Here is a 17292-nt window from a genome sequence, read left to right as displayed (position 1 = left end):
TTTTTTTAAACATAGGCAAATCCTCGTTAACAAGAGTATTTTTTTGAAACGACATAGATTTACTACATTTCGAGAAATAAGGTGCCAAAAATGAGCAAAAACAGCATTTTCAAAAATTGTTGTTCTTGTTGTTACTTTTTTTTACACAACGTATACATTTCCATGAATGAGGTGACATTCTATTCGAAATTTCATGTAGATGTGCCTTTTAGGGGTCTCCACGTTGACAATGCAATGGGAAAGGAGTAAGCTCTATGTATGTAGGACCCCTCTAAAATTATTATTACTAATAACTCTGTAAATCTTAGCCCGATTTGAATCAAATATGGCAAAATGAAGGGATTAGGGCTTCTCTGCGTAACATTAAAGCGCAATCCTACTCTTACACCTATTCAGGGCAAGTATTGCATTCGTTTCAAATTATCGACGTGTGAACTGATTTACATGAATTAATTGTCATTCAATTTGAAATTTTATGTAGATGCTTCTTTTTGGGGTCTCGAATTATACAAAATTACACTTTCCCTATTGAGTCGTGCAAGTAGAATGCTTGCATTCTAACAACAAAATGTTGTTCTCTCCACATCAGACTTGGATTTAATAAATATCTCAAGTAATATACATTTGGCGGTACAAAACTTTAAAAGAAAAGTATTACCAGAAGTACAAAATGTCCCCGAAGAATCGAAAGGAACACCCAGGTAAGTGAAGCTTACTTCAGCTGAAACTGTAACATTATTGTATTTAAAGCCTTGCAACTTACATAGTTTTTCTCGTAAACATTAAACATAAACAGTGTCCCACCTACGAGGGTTTTAGGTGTCGACTCCCTACTTAGAAAATATAAGTTTTCCAATATGTTATAGAAAATTTAATTTTCAAGTAGACTATATACTTTAGGAAATTCCAGCTCTAAGAAATAAGTTTAAATGGTTTAAACTCATTTATATTTGTACAGAGACTTGCATCTTTTGTCTCCATTTTAAAAACAATGTTCTAATACAAAAATTGGGCATAGGTTTAGAATAGATTAGATTCCAAGGGAGCTAGCAATTCCTCCTTAGCTTCTGAGGGTTTTTTGAGGCACGATCTAGTTGGAGCACCTTCAGTCCTGTCTGTTTCATTAGAAATGAGTTTTGTGAGGAACTTGTCGAAAAAACTAGAAGATTTTTCTCGAGTTTTTCTGCTCCAGAGTCGAATTCTCAGTTAAAACGCGTTTCTCAATGACAGATAATAGGAGCTCAATAAAGTAGTGCCGTTTCTTGGTTAACCGTTGACAAGGGCATGCAGTGCACGTGGATTCTCAGTCAGCACGAGTCGTATTTTTTTAACCTGCCAGAGATATTTCTTCTCTTTCTTCAGAGTTTGTACACTCGTACGTCGCTTCAATTTTAGTTTATATCACTTTTATTAATTTATTTGTTTACCTATTTTGGTAATTTCTATCACTAGAACTTCCATCATATTTAATATTTCATACCTGTTTTTTAAGGACCATATCATCCACGAACTGTAGTGTATTTGCCCAATCACTTTTTATGCTGGTTCTTTTCTATTTCAATTTTATTTCTTTAGAAACCTAGATTAAATAATATTTAACATGAAGTTAAATGTTTTTGTAGGAGGGCTATCCACTGCCTTAATCATCGTCCAATTTTATTTATTATTTTTAAATACCATCTATTTCAAAGGTTAGCCTTGTATTCTGTAAATAAATTTAATTATGTCCATATTACTGTTTGGTTTAGTTAATATGGAGCTTCTTTTTGCACTAAAAGATGCTTTCTCAAGGTTTATAGTGTAATTTCTGGCTTTTCTAATAAGCTGCCGTATTGCTAGTAAATTATCTAGAGTTGATTTTTTCCCCTAAATACTGTTTGACTAGCGTTTTCAAATGAGTTTAAGGTGTTTTCCAATCTTCTTGTATTTCCTGGCACAAATAATTTATACATAACTATATTAAAACTGTCCGGCAGGACAGTTGTATAAGGGTTGATCGTCAAAAAATGCACGAAAAAGCGTAACGTTGAAAAACACCCAACTTTGACAATTTTTTTCTCTTTTTCTATAAAAGATAAAATTCCTAAATTTTCTTTATAATATAGGGCAAATCCTCCTTTATGAATGTAATTTTTTGCAACAACACAGATCTAATAGATTTCGAGAAAAAAGTTGCTACAAATGAGCAAAAACGGCATTTTCAAAAATTGGTCTTGTTTCTTGTTCTTGTTGTTGTTGTTGTTCTTGTTGTTACCTTTTTTTGTAAACAACGTAGCGCCTAAACGCGTGAACCAATTTTCATGAATGAGGTGTCATTCGATTCGGACTTTTATGTAGATGTGCCTTTTGGAAGTCTCGATGCTGTACATCGAATGGGAGAGGAGTTAGCCCCCTTTATGTAAGGCCCCCTCCAAAATTATTATTACTAATTACTCTGTAAATCTTGGCCCGATTTTGATAAAATTTGGAAGGATGATAGGGTTATGGCTCCCCTACGTAACAATAAAGCAACGATCTGCTCTTACACTTATTAAGGGGAAGTATAGCAATCGTTTCAAATTATCGACATGTGAACCGATTTTCATGAATGAAGTGTCATTCGAATCGACATTTTGTACAGATTTACCCTTTAAATGTCTCGACGCTGTGCCTCATAAGGAGGGGAGTTCGCCCCACCCAAATAAGGCCCTTTCTAAAACTATTATTACCAATATTTCTATAACGCTTAGTCCGATTTTGATAAAATTCAGCTCGAATAAGTGGTTAAAGCTCCTCTACGTTGCTGTGAAGTGCTATCATGCTCTTTCACCTACTAAGAGGAAGTACTGCAATCGTTATTTGTGTACCTTTTGCCGTTTAATCAACCCTTATACTTAACATTTTAAACTGTAAGTTTTTGATAAGGAGATTAAATTTATAGGACTATGATTTCTATTGTTTGTATTTTTTTTTTATTTTATACGTTTATTTATTCATCAAAAAGCATACATAATCCAATTACAATGCCGCAACAAAAAACCCATGGTCATAAGACCGTCAGGCAAGTTCCATACAAAAAATAATCAAATAATTATCACAGATAGTTTAAATATTGATTTATACATTTTCATTATTTATGCCATTTTCTCATATTTTGATTCATTACTTATTTATTTATTTTACTTTATTTTATTATTTTTTTTCCATTTTATTTTATTTATTTATTTATTTCTTTAAACTATACTTTCTCAACTCAGCTTTTTAAATAACAAATCGTGACAGGAAGAAACACTGCAACACTTCAGGACTTCATAGACACCATCTATTAAATTTATTTTAAGTACATTTTGTTTTTCTAAATTCACACGCCCTCTTTACATAGCAGGCAAGGGGACCCCAACCGCAGACACCATTGACCACATTCAGGCCCTCCTCAGCAGCCAATACTGCTTTACCCAAATACCGCTCTCTCAGCAGACATAGACCAGGACATTCAAGCAGAAAATGGTAAAGGTCCTCCCTCACGTTCATACCACACACCGGGCAGAAGGGTGACTTAACAGGTTTATAGGGGGTGCAAGTCAAATTCAACATCTCCGATCTTACGCCAATAATCAATTTTGTAAACAGAAAATTGTCCAAATTTAAATATTGGTTACTCAAATTAAATTTCAAATGCAGATACAATAAATGATTTGAACTATGGATATTAACTGATTATATTCTTTATTCATTATACTTTTAAGTAAATCATCAGACAAATCAACCCATTGTTTCACATCAGTATTAGCAGTGTCAATTAAATTAAATTCAATTAACCGACTCGACCATTCTTTGGCCCAACAAATCTTCTTACTTATTACTGACATTGCTAATATTTTTGGTAATCGACTATTATCCATTTCATTCACAGTTTTTTTAATGTATTTCATGTGAAGTCGAAAGGTGTACGCAAACATACTATTTACATTGGATTCAAGCAATAAGAAATAATTTGGAGTGTTTAACGGAAGACAAAAAATTCTCTTTAAAAACATTCTGTGACACTTTTCCAGTGATTCATATTGTCTCCACCCCCAAACTTGAGCGCCATATGTCATGATTACACGCGATGTCGCGTAAAATAATTTCATTTTTGAATCATAATTACACTTATTTGAGAAGAGAATATTATTGAAATTATTTAGCGCAATTTTAGCCTTACTTATTTTTTCTCTTATGCTATTGGTAAAATTTAAATTTGAGGTGAATTTGATTCCTAAATATTCATACTCCTTTACTATTTCAATTAAATTATTCTGATAAAACCATTTTTCATTTCTTGTTATTTTCCCAGGATACGGTTTAAAAATTACAATTTTGGATTTGTCAAGGTTCACTAGTAAGTTCCACCTTTCACAATAACTTTCTAAGTTCTTTATCATGCGCCTCATGGTAGCTATATGGTCCGCGAGAATAACGACATCATCTGCATATGCAAGCAATTTAATTTTCATTCCAGCTATATTAATCCCACCATCTAATTCATCATAAAGATCATTAATGAACAAACTGAATAACAGCGGGCTAATTAAGCACCCCTGTTTTACTCCCATTGTTGTGTCAAATTCCTCGGTTAGACCATTTTGTCTCAATATCGACGCTGTTGTACCCTGAAATAACCCTTTAATACAACTAAGCATTTTAGTAGAAAGACCCAAATTAGATAACTTGTAGAAAAGCGACCTTCTATCCACATAGTCAAATGCTGCCCTAAAGTCTACAAAAAATGCGTACACCTTCCTATTGGCACTGGTCGTCTGGGCCCACTTTAACTGAATAATATTGTATAAGGAGAAAATGTGGTCAATGGTGGAATAACCCGCGCGGAAGCCCGCCTGGGACTCATGCAGTATCCTCTCTGTGTTATCCCACTTAACTATCTGTTTTGAACTATACCCGTGAACAATTTTGAAATCGTGTCGAGAAAGGACAGACCCCTATAATTTTGAACCAAACCGGGGTCTCCTTTTTTATAAAGCGGATATATTATGGCCTTAACAAAGCTAGATGGTATTTTGCATTTGTCATATATATTGTTAAATACTGTTACTAATTTTACCAAAAAGTCATTAGGGGCCTCCTTGAAAAACTCATATGGCACCCTGTCCCTGCCTGGAGCCTTGTTCAATTTAGCTTTTGACAGTACTATATTTAATTCATCTATTTCGATAGTTTTATCTAATTCATAGTTAACTATAAATGGCTCAGCAAAAGACAGCGATAAGTTTTTCAAAGAGGGATTCAATAGATACGCAGGTTGCTGTAAATACTTTGATAAACTGTATTAAAAAATCTGCTGATCTAGGAGAGAAAATAATTAAAAATAATAAAAAGTTGGCGTGTTTTAAAAATGTTTGGTTTGATTTTGTTTTGCTGAAACAGAGAAAGATATCATTTAGATTATTGGAACTGTTCAGAAGGTCAAATTCAAACTTTGTTAAGAAACTTTATTTAGAGGCAAACAAACTTTATAAACAAACATGTGAGAGCAAACGAAAGAATTACTATGAAAACATTATTTCCAACTTAAAACAAATAAATAATAGTAAGGATTTTTGGATTGCGGTCAATCATTTGAAGAAAAAACATACAAAATTTTTATTTCCAATTTGTAACTCTGTTGAATTAAAAGAATATTTTAAAGATCTATTGTTTGTATTTTAATTATCTTTATTTAAAAGTAAAAGTTCATTTTAAGTTTTAACAAGCCAAATTTAGGGTATTTTTTTTTCAGACATTGTACAGTTTCCGCAGTGATCTGTTATGGGAATCCTCTATTTCTTCATGAATTATAACATCTTTGGCGCCAGCTAAACCTTCTTTTAAAAAATTGATAACATAAGATATTTCTTCTTTCAGAACAGAAAATTCGTTCTGCAGTTCCGCATCACTTATACAAATATATTCTGTTTTAATTATCTTTCTTCGTCATTCCCCTCTGTCTCAGTTTCACCTTTTTAATTATAAATAAATAATATCAAACAATTTTCTACTTATACTGAATTTTGTACACTTCGTATTACCTAACTGCGTCACCTTCGCCAAGTTGTATTATACACTTGAGTATGATTTGTTTCAAAAAACTGTTTCAAATGCAAGTCGGCCTAGCATTGTGACTTCTCTCTAATTCAATACTTACAACTTAGCAGATGATAACAGAACTATATTGGGAAATCTATTCATACATACGCTCACTACATATATATTCCTTCACTCTTTACATTATTCTGCGTACTCATCCTTACAGAGAACTACAATAAAACTATTCGAATTACTGTTATTTAATCAATTTATTTTAAAAACTATAATATTACAATATTTATTAAATTATGCTTTTAAAATTTAAGTTAGTTAAAATGTTAGTAATTTCGAAGGTTGGTCTTTTTCTGTTTATGAACTACTGTCCTCATCACCTGCACCAGTTCAATCATGTTCTTTACCCATGAACAGGTTGCTAGTTTTAGTAAAAGGGACAGTCTTATCCGACGACGTCTTCCTAACACACAATGCCTTTTTTTTTGCATACAAAGTTTCTTGTTCCTTTGCCGGACAAAATGTTCCATCACAGAATCAATGTTGCAAAGTCTGGGTGTAACTCCAAGATTAGTTAACTAACGCGATTTTTAAATTCGTTTTTAATGATATTCTTCTTCTTCTTCTTTATTCCTACTTTTGTTCTCGAATCAAGAAGTGGCATTTTATAACGTTATTTCGTCGGTAATTTTGAGGACAATCGCTCCAGATAAAAACTTTTTCGACGATTCACCTAAGACGTTTCTCTCACCTTGATGTAAACTTCGGCACTCAGTTTGCCCTTAAGTTCTTCTCATAACTAGATTGAAGCAGAACCCTATAATTTGAAAAATCCCATCATTTTTGTTACGCTTACCTCTAATTAGCATAGAATAACTTTTCTCAGAGAATGTTATAACTTGATCGTCTTTGGTAACACTTTAATCGCAAGATTTAATAATTGCCTTATAGAATACTTCTTTTTTAGGAAAGTTACAGCTTTGTTTTTAAGAATTTCAGCGCAAATTACTGAGGTTTTGTTGGAATAAACAACGAGACTGTTATAGCGCTCATTGAAATCCAAGACCTTCAGAGTAATAATTTCTTTTTTCACCTTTTTGATCACTTTATTTCCTGGGTTAGAATAGAATAGATTAAATTAGGGCGGCCTCAAGGCCTACGCCACCGCGACCTCTATGGATCTATTGTGGCTCCCCATTTCCTGGGTTAACGGCTAGCATAGTGTCATCCATTTTTATCTCTTCCAAGATTTCCACTAGACGCTTAGTATTTAATCGAAAGCCTCTCTAAGTTAGTTTACACTTTTGTCCATCTTGTGTGAATCCGTCCCTGATGTGTGTATGTCCATCGTAACTCAGTTATTTTAGTTTTTCTCGAAAATGGCTCAAAGGATTTTTTAAAAACATTTATTGTGCAGAAATAGTTCTTTAACTTTTATTTTATTTTCAATCATTTTCAGGAAAAATTAGAATAAGTAAACTTCTGGATGTGGCGGTGATTCTACTTATAGTGAAGTCCTTTCAGCTACATACTATTTTTTTTTGTATTTAAGGCGCGTCAACATCTAAGATTATTGGCGCCCGGGTAACATCTTTTCAGTGCACTTCACTTTTTCAGGCCTCCGGACTCAAACTGTCTAACACCGGACAGTGAACAGTAACAAGTTCATAGGAAGAAAAAAAATCTATTGTCCAGCAACTGGCTTCGAACCCGTGAACTCTGTTGGAATCCAGTTTTCTCTAACCACTTAGCTAATCCGTACCCTACATACTAATAAGATGTATAGCATTTACATTCGTCTAATTTGGCAAAAATTCCAGGTTCAAAGTAAGTTTCTTAACCAGAAGTAAATGTGATTAATGTAAGTGCAAAATGGATTTTTTGCTTTGAAAAATGACTCAACGGTTTTTAAATTTCGGCTTCATTACGTACACTGAGCACCATCTTTTGTAGTAGTAGTAATTTTTCTAGGTAAATTCGTTTTAGAGTAGATTTGAGGAGGGAATAGATTTGGGGTTAGCTTACATCTTATATCATTTCAGAGTGATGTAAGGTTTCACAAACAGTATAATGTTAGGAAGAACCAAGTATAATTGAAAATTGGGAGTTGGAGCATTTGGTCGTAAGGGACAGTCGCGTGAGTGTTCACAACCAGAAAGCCTGGTAGTATGAAGTCATATGACTTTTAGTAAAAAATCCAAGTTTACTATAACCCACATGTTTAATTTTTTCATTTTGGAATAGTGCCAAAAACTTATAGTTTCCTTTAATATAACGAAATGTAAGAACAGATGAGTGCAGCACTAGTCTCGTAGTAATCCACTTGGGGTCGCGAAGTGGGGGTGACACAGAGGCAGTAGTGAGGTATATCCCGCAGCCGGGGTAGAGTAAAAATCAATGTTCCAATTCGGTGTAGTTGTGATGTAACATACTTCAGGGGCCAAAGTGTGTGGCTTAGTTTGTTTGTTTTTTTTTTTTTTTTTGTGGAAAACGACGATCATGTGATATTTGTAGCCTAAACTTTTGTTTTTAGGGGGTAATTCGAAGGAGGAATGAGATCTAGAGAGAATTGTTCTTCCTTTGGTAGTGTGAAACTCATACATGTTTTTAGTGTATTTCCAGCAAGGATTTGTATACCCTTCGAGGATTTTAAGGAGTAAAGATACCAAATTTTGAGAAGATAAGTAAAGGACAGGTGAGGCTAGTAAATCACATAAAAGATTGCACCTCATAGCATGGCCTCGGTTGCCGCTTGGCTGCCTTTTGCTAGAGCGGCAGCCATAGGTTGGGTTCCGATAGCAACTCATCCTCTTCCACCAGCACCTGTACCAAAAGATCGACGTAAAGCTGATGATGAAAAACTACTCATCAACGTTTCAGGACGACGTTTTGAAACTTGGCGTAACACTTTAGAGAAATATCCAGACACCCTGTTAGGCTCTAATGAACGTGAATTCTTTTATGATGAAGAATTTAAAGAATACTTTTTCGATCGAGATCCAGACATATTTAGACACATTTTAAATTATTATAGAACTGGTAAGCTACACTATCCAAAACATGAATGTTTAACTAGTTATGATGAAGAGCTGGCTTTTTTTGGCATATTACCTGATGTGATCGGTGATTGTTGTTACGAAGATTATAGAGATAGAAAACGTGAGAATGCCGAAAGGCTGATGGATGATAAGCTGTCTGAGAATGGAGATCAAAACCTACCCCAGTTGACCAACATCAGGCAGAAAATGTGGCGTGCTTTCGAAAATCCACATACAAGTACAGCTGCACTAGTTTTCTACTATGTTACCGGGTTCTTTATTGCTGTTTCTGTGATGGCCAACGTTGTGGAAACAGTACCCTGTGGCCACAGACCAGGCAGAGCTGGTACTTTGCCCTGTGGTGAACGTTATAAGATAGTATTCTTCTGTCTGGATACGGCTTGCGTTATGATCTTCACAGCTGAATACTTACTAAGATTGTTCGCGGCACCAGATCGTTGTAAATTTGTACGTAGCGTTATGAGCATAATAGATGTTGTAGCTATATTACCATATTACATTGGACTTGGCATTACTGACAACGACGACGTGTCTGGTGCTTTTGTCACGCTCAGAGTTTTTAGAGTATTTAGGATTTTTAAATTTTCAAGACATTCACAAGGGCTGCGTATTCTTGGATATACTTTGAAGTCTTGTGCTTCTGAACTGGGATTCCTTGTGTTTTCACTTGCGATGGCTATCATCATCTTTGCGACGGTTATGTTCTACGCGGAGAAGAATGTGGACGGTACGAATTTCACATCGATACCTGCAGCTTTTTGGTACACCATTGTCACCATGACAACTCTGGGGTGAGTTCTGTTTTAAATATAATTCTTTTATTAAATTTAATAAGTGGGTAACAAGTCTTTACTTTTCCTTTTATTTTGTTGTCTGAACTATTTATATAATTGGTAGTGAGCTTTATATACAGATAACATAGCATTTAAATAAGTGAAATAAATTTGAAGCTCGACTGATATTATGGTATTATTATAAAAACGGCTATTCAGCCTTTAAGGCTGGCTTTACTACAAGTAGTATAATAAAGAGGGTCCAATGATTTGTCGATTCATACTGCAAAGTATTGGTTTAAAACTTTCAGGGAAGAAGATAGGGCAGCTGCGTTCCCTTGACTCAATTATTGGAAGAATAACTGTATAAACTGATTCTCGGACAAATGTTAGAAAACTAGCAGGACGGTTAGCTAGGAGTGTCAAAGTTCTAGTTGAAAGACGCACTTGGATGGTACAGAGCAGTACGTTAGGAGTGTGTCAAATTCTTATTAAAAATCCGTGATTTATAAAGCGAGTTATATTTGTAACGAAATATGGGTTTACTTTAAGTACCATATCTCTTACAAAGAGTGGGTTAGACCTGGGACTGGCCGCTCCACATGTGGTAATCAGTAAGTATTGCAATCGTGTGGATTTCCAGTTTTGATTTTTTCACCTGAAATATCGGTTTTGAAAGTTTCCTGGGTCCGAGAATAGGTTCCTTGTACATTTGCTTGTATATTTGTGTGTGTGAGCAGTATTTGTCAGCATAAATTGCAGAAAGTTCAAATTTCTTATGTAGCTTAGGTCATCATCTCATCAACGCCCAAAAATAAGCTTTGGGACAAAAACATTCAACCACATTTGTCGCTTTACTGTTTGTATTTTCCGCTATTTTAGGTTTCTCTCTGAAAGAAGCTTATATGTTATTTGTAAATACAAAAGTCTCTCCAAAATTCCGAGTTGAAAGAAGGTATAAAAGGTTTGAAATTTGTCAAATTTTAAATTACCAAAACTCAAATTAGATCATCAATTTAAATGTTGTTATTTACTTTCCGCGAGTATGTACATCTTTTGTATATTCTTTGTGTATGTGTATTTGTGTGCATTTGCTGCTTCTATTTTTGCGGCTGTCTACAATGTGTGTGTATACTGTATGGATATGTATTTGGAGGTGGTCAGTGTATGTATGTTGTTGGCCGATGTACACATGCTTAGGCAGCTATCTTTTTTATACATGTATATAATAGGTAATGTGTATATAATATTTATATGCAGTTAGGAATCTAATTCACTTTTAAAGATTTTATATTCTAAATTATTTTTTATGATATTTGATAACCCATATTTTAAATTCATTTTGTCCTTAGTGTTTCTTAGTGTTACTTGCTGGTGGCAATATTGATTATGTTTTGGAATCATTTGACATTATGACTAATAATTAAATTTTAAGTTCTGCTTAAACATTCAATATTCTGCTTGTAATATTTAATAATTTCATTAAATGTGTACTGTACTTATTTAATGCCTGACGTCGGCTATCAAGATAATGAGTAGCACTTCGTAACGCCTGAAGGGCCAGTAACGGCTGGCATCACTGGATGGCCGCCGTTCAAGAAATCAAGCCAGTGTATGGTGCGCTGGCGTTAAGTCAACGTTCACATTTATTGTACATATATCCTTTTTACTTGTTGTACTTACTGTGCAGTAGTAAAATACTTCAATAAAAAGAAAAAAAATCTAAATTTCAAGACAATTTAATTGTGCAGAGTGCGTTTTGTGGAATCATGTACGCACGCCTGTCAAAGGAAGATGAAATCATTAATAAGTTGCAAGATCTTGCATTCAGAGAATTCCGTAAAAAAAAAAAAATCTGAAAATTTGAAAATAGGTTACTGGTTTTAGCTCGCTTTTTATTCTAAAGATTGTACGAAATTAACCTAAGTTAAGTTTTGCAAGTTTTTGCGTAATAAATTAGGTAATTCGCACAGTCAGTGTATTCTGGTGTGGAAATACGTAAAATTTTATTCTATTGGGAAATTTTAAAACAATCTTCGTAATTACAACAATAGTAAAAGCTATTTTCTAAAATTAAGGAGCTACAAGAACATTTCCTCTTTGATCACCTTGTCTGTCCAGATTCTCACTTCTGTTTGTCGCCTAACCGCTAAAGATAGTTCAGGTAACGATGAGAGGGTAAAGGCGCATGTAAACTTAACTGCTAACTAGCGGGCTGATTTTTTGATTGCAACAAAGTAAACTACTAATAGAAAGATAACCAATAAACAAGTATAAAAAATGGTTTAGCTTCTATTATCAAAGGAAGAGTGTGAATTGTTGAAAGAAAAACAAACACCTTGAGCCGAATGAGAGCACATCAAGGTTTACATACTATTAGAACAGAATCAGAATTAAAGATTCACCACATTGATGGGAATGCGGAGAATTAGATACAATAGAACATCATGCACTCTCCCGAGAATGTGAGTTCAAGGAACATAATGTTTGATTATAATTCAAATTAACATTTAAAAAATTATTGCTTCTCAATTGGATTATAACAAACTTGGAATATGTGTTTATGTTTGTGTTTCTTTCATTGCCAAGTTTAAATTTTAGCTGTTACTAAATTCAAAACAGTGAATGACCGCTAAAATCTTCTTTAATTTAATTCTATCCAATTGTGTGCTATAATTATTGATTCATAATTAGCTATGGCTCGTAGCTAATGCCGAAATATGGCGCTGGAAAGGACTTCTGGAAAAAGTTTTAATTAAAAGTAACAGTCCTGACCAAGTCTACGGAAAATCATTGGAAATTTTTCTTTCAAAAAACTGAAAACTCTAATCAGTAAAAAGATATTTTCGGTAGACTGTTGTTTTTTTTCTCAAAATTCAAAATTTTATTTACACAATTAATTTCTTCAACATTGTGTTAGTGGTAATAAGTTTGAAGTGAGTTCTGCTCTTCAAACATTCACTTTTGTTGTGTTTTGAGTTGTTAATTTTTGGCACAACTGTAGTTTACTGTATCATCTAGATCAGTGGTGGGCAAACTTTTTTTTAATGGGGGGGGCCACAAAGTTTAAGAAATTCTAGAGGAGGGCCAGAATTATAGAAAAAATGCATTTTGTGTTAAAGCTTTTAATTATAATATTATAAAAACATTACAGCATTACACACTTGTGTAACTAGTGTGGCTAGTTTAGCTTCACCTATAGGTTATGCATCTATTATTCTACTAAGTAGAATCTACTCTATACTTCTCGACCGTCAAAACGTAATTATAGCGGGCCATATACTATCCATGTCGATGGACCCTCGGCGGGCCGGATTAAATACTTTCGCAGGCCGGAGTTGGCCCGCGGGCCGTACTTTACCCATCACTGATCTAGATCGTAGTGAAGTTTTACAAATATCCATGAGCAGATTTTTGAAGAGTATTCCTTCAAGTATGCAATAATATGAGCGAAAATAATGATTATTTGCTGATATAAAAAGTTAGATCTAAAATTAATGAGTTAGTTAAATGGAAGGCGGGTTTCCAAGAAATGCAAAATGTAAATAATAAACTGCAAGAGACGGAGAGAGTTACTTATGGTATAGAGAAGGAAAGAACAACGTAGTGACATATAACTTGAATGATCTCACAGGTGAGAGATATTAGCTTTTTGGAAAAAAGATTATTTAAACATCTTGACTATAACAATGGACAAAAGTCCAGTTATCGTGAAATTCACTTGTTTCTCACTTAGAAAACTTGAATAAGAAAGATGATATATCTAAAAAATAGTAAGAAGTTGCCTCTAAAATCATTTAGAGCGATAGAGAATGAAGGTTCGCAGACAGAATTTCTTCGACGGGAGTAGAAGAGGAGGACTTGAAGACGCCAATAAGTAGCAACCAAACACATCACTTGACCCAGATGCATCACTCGTCGGATGAAATCACTAATAACTTGCAAGATGAATATCTTGCATTCAGAGAATTCTGTAAAAAAAATCCGAAAATTTGAAAATAGGTTACTGGTTTTAGCTCGCTTTTTAAATTGAACAAAAAATAAATAATTTACTGAAATTATTTATTGGAAATACCGTTTTACGGAAACCTGGATCGTATCCGAAAAAGTTATTCAACCGAGCGAGTGGCGACATTATTTATATTTATTAAGCGCGTCTTATCATGATGGTGCGTTAGTAGGAGCGATTCTTCAGAACCCTGCCTTTACTCGCAAATTCATATTCATAACCTTATATTTTAGGTACAGAAAGTGATTTATTTTAGGCCGATCTGAAGTGTTAGGCTCAAAAAAAAACAAAAAAACTATTGTATAAATGGTGTATTTGAGAAAAACTTCCACCACTTCAACGAAAATTGCTTTTATATGATTTTTCTAGGAAAATGTTTCAAATACAAGCGTGGACCAACATGAGTGAAATGGATGAGAAAAGTAAAGCTTTACTTAAAAGCTATTTTTTTTTTTTGTGAAAAATCCAAAATTCCGAAAAATCGAAAACGCAATCACTTCCGGCTGGGTGATTTTGTCTAAAAGCTCATTGCCGGGTCCCACGGAGGCACAATGATGGTGGCCGAATTTCAAATTTGTAATTTTCGACCATTTTTCGATTTTGAGCTATATCGATATACACACCCTTTAATTACAGACCAATTATTCATTTATTTATTTTGTACATATTTAACAACAAATAATTTACAAAAATAAAATAAAAACCAATCATACTTTTTTGTCCAAGCTAATCTATACTTAATACACATAGACACAACGGATAAAATCCGTCTGTCAAATCTGTACAAGTATTTATATATACGAGTATACATTTCATTATTATTTACCTTTATTTATATATTTATTCATTTTATTTTATTTATAATTACTCCTTTTTGGAATTCTCTCCTTTACTTATTAACCCTATTTATGCAACAGAAAGTATTACTCCCTCTCATATTTTAAATAGAAAACAATGGACACTACTCTTAATGAAGATTAATTAATAAATATGTTATATATGTATATAGCAAAAATAATAAATAGTAATGATAAATTAGCAGTTTTTCTTTTTTTTTAATATAACAAAAATTAATCTCTTTTTACGTTCTTATATTGTAAATAATTATCATCGAAAATGTAATTGTAAACAAACAAACAGAACTTCAGCAAGAGTAAGAATTAAATAAATAATTAACTACATCCTTTCCAACTGAAATAAAGAAAACTCCAGAAATAAATAATAGTTCGTAATTTAACTAAAATAAAATAATTCAACTACGCCCCTTACCAATTAAATACATTAATTAATTCGTTTCTGTAATAACTGGTTTGCCTTAAGTACATAACAAGATTTGACCAATTTCTTCCATTTAACAGATTAGAAACCTCTTCCTCTTAGTCAATATTTTCTATTTTTAACCATTTGACCCTCCATTCAGATAGAACAGTACACACTCCTATGAAGGGATAGGTATCCTCTTTTTAATTAGAGTTACAACGGGAACACCGAACTGTATTGTCTGATTTCCAGTATTTAAAATTCAGATTTAGGGGTTCAGTTCTAGCCTTACAAATCCATCTCATCGTATATAAATCACTATCATCATTCAAATATATAGTGCCGTTCCCGACAGAACAAAGCTTACCGTATAATTCACACCTTGATTGTACGAGTATACAGTTATTTAAGGCTTCTTCTTTTTGAGCTTTTGTTATAACCTGCCTAAAACTTTGTAATTTTTGCCGCAATGATGGGATATTTGTCAGAGGTAAATGTGCAGCGCCCAACTCCCCCCATTTTTTATACCAGTATATATTCCTTTTAATAGTCTCGTTACACAAAATGTGGGGCAAAGGAGTGGCGGGCATTTCTAAAACTTTCAGTACATACTTAAAGTGAAGCTTCAAACTATAACAATATACAGGGTGATCCATTTAAAACGCACCAATCGCTAATAACTTTTTAGGAAAGCGGAATTTCGAAAAAACCCACGAAGTAAACTATATGTTTTTTTGGGCCTAGTTTTCAAATTTGTTACCCCCGATGCTGTATCTTAATTTTTGGCGGAGTTACGGCTAAAAACCTGGTTTGAGTTTCGTAAGGACCACTGGTTTTGACAATGGTTATGAAAACTACATAAAAAACTGTGAAAAATGACTTAATTCCGTTTCGATATCCGTAATATTTGTCGAGATATTTAAGATCAAAGTTACAATTTTTCTATTCGTGAACGGTTTTCAATATTAATTTTCCACCAGAAATACACGTTTTGGGAGGTCCTCTGATTGCAAAAAATGTTATTTGTGATGCAAAATAAAAAAATAATAATAATTGAAGATTTTAAAACATGTAGTGTCATGTAATGGTTGTGGGTGAATCAAGATAAATTTGTTTTATCGTCAAATAAAACCAATCATCAAATCATTTTAATGCACCCAGTATGTAAGACTTCTTGACCTATGATTTCGGTAAGAATATCTTGCCAGGATGTTGGTCTAATGGTCAAGAGCGTGGCTTTGTAAAAGGGAGATCTCCCGTTCGAATTCCGCGTATGCAATCATTCGTATTACTTAAAAAACCATACTACATGTTTAAATAAAATGTAGTCATACGCGGGATTCGAATTGGAAATCATCCACTTTACAAAGCCACGCTCTTGACCACTAGACCAACACCCGCCGATCCCTTTGCAAGATATTCTTACCGTAATCATAGGTGAAGAAGTCTTGCTTACTAGGGTGCATTAAAATGATGTGATGGTAACTTTTATTTGATGATAAAACTTTATCCTGACTCATCCATAACCACTACATTCTACATCCACATTACACTACATGTTTTAAAATCTTCAATTATTATTATTTTTCTTCATGCGTCACAAATAACATTTTTTGCCGTCAAAGGACCTCCCAGAACGTATATTTCTGGTGGAAAGTTAATATTGAAAACCGTTCACGAATAGATAAAATTGTAACTTTGATCTTAAATATCTTAATTAATATTAGAGATATCGAAACGGAATCAACGTTATTTTTCACAGTTTTTTATGTAGTTCTCATAATCATTGTCAAAACCAGTGGTCCTTACAAAATCCCAATCAGGTTTTTGGCCGTAACTCCGCCAAAAATCAAGATACAGCCTCGGGGGTAGAAAATTTGAAAACTAGACCAAAAAAAACTTATAGTTTACTTCGTGGGTTTTTCCGAAATTCCGCTTTCATAAAAAGTTATTAGCGATTGGTGCGTTTTAAATGGATCACCCTGTATAGAGTCAATTCCGGTTTCAAAATCTACTATATAATTTGGGGTACTCCGGGGAAGTGACAATAATTTTTTTATAAAGTACCTTCTAAATTTACAGACTAGTTTATAAACATTGTTTTTTTTAGAAGGAAGGAATTATTAACTAGGTGGTC

The 17292-nt window shown here is 33.5% G+C and overlaps 1 protein-coding gene across 3 annotated transcripts in view; it reads left to right on the top strand.

The window, feature by feature from the left end:
- The first annotated feature begins 8398 nt into the window (after positions 1-8398).
- The window catches only part of Shal (Potassium voltage-gated channel protein Shal), a 37526-nt gene continuing 28632 nt past the window's right edge, over positions 8399-17292 (top strand). For all 3 annotated transcript variants that reach the window (XM_074138573.1, XM_074138572.1, XM_074138574.1), the window contains exon 1: positions 8399-9904. In XM_074138573.1, coding sequence (XP_073994674.1) covers positions 8790-9904 — 1115 coding nt within the window. In that variant the 5' untranslated portion in view covers positions 8399-8789. The remainder of the gene's footprint in view (positions 9905-17292) is intronic.

This window comes from Rhodnius prolixus, unplaced genomic scaffold (assembly GCF_049639745.1).
Source record: "Rhodnius prolixus isolate KJV_2025 unplaced genomic scaffold, Rpr scaffold_11, whole genome shotgun sequence".
NCBI classification, from domain to species: Eukaryota; Metazoa; Arthropoda; class Insecta; order Hemiptera; family Reduviidae; genus Rhodnius; species Rhodnius prolixus.
Note: the sequence above shows the minus strand (reverse complement) of the source record. Positions and strands in the feature narration are given on the sequence as shown.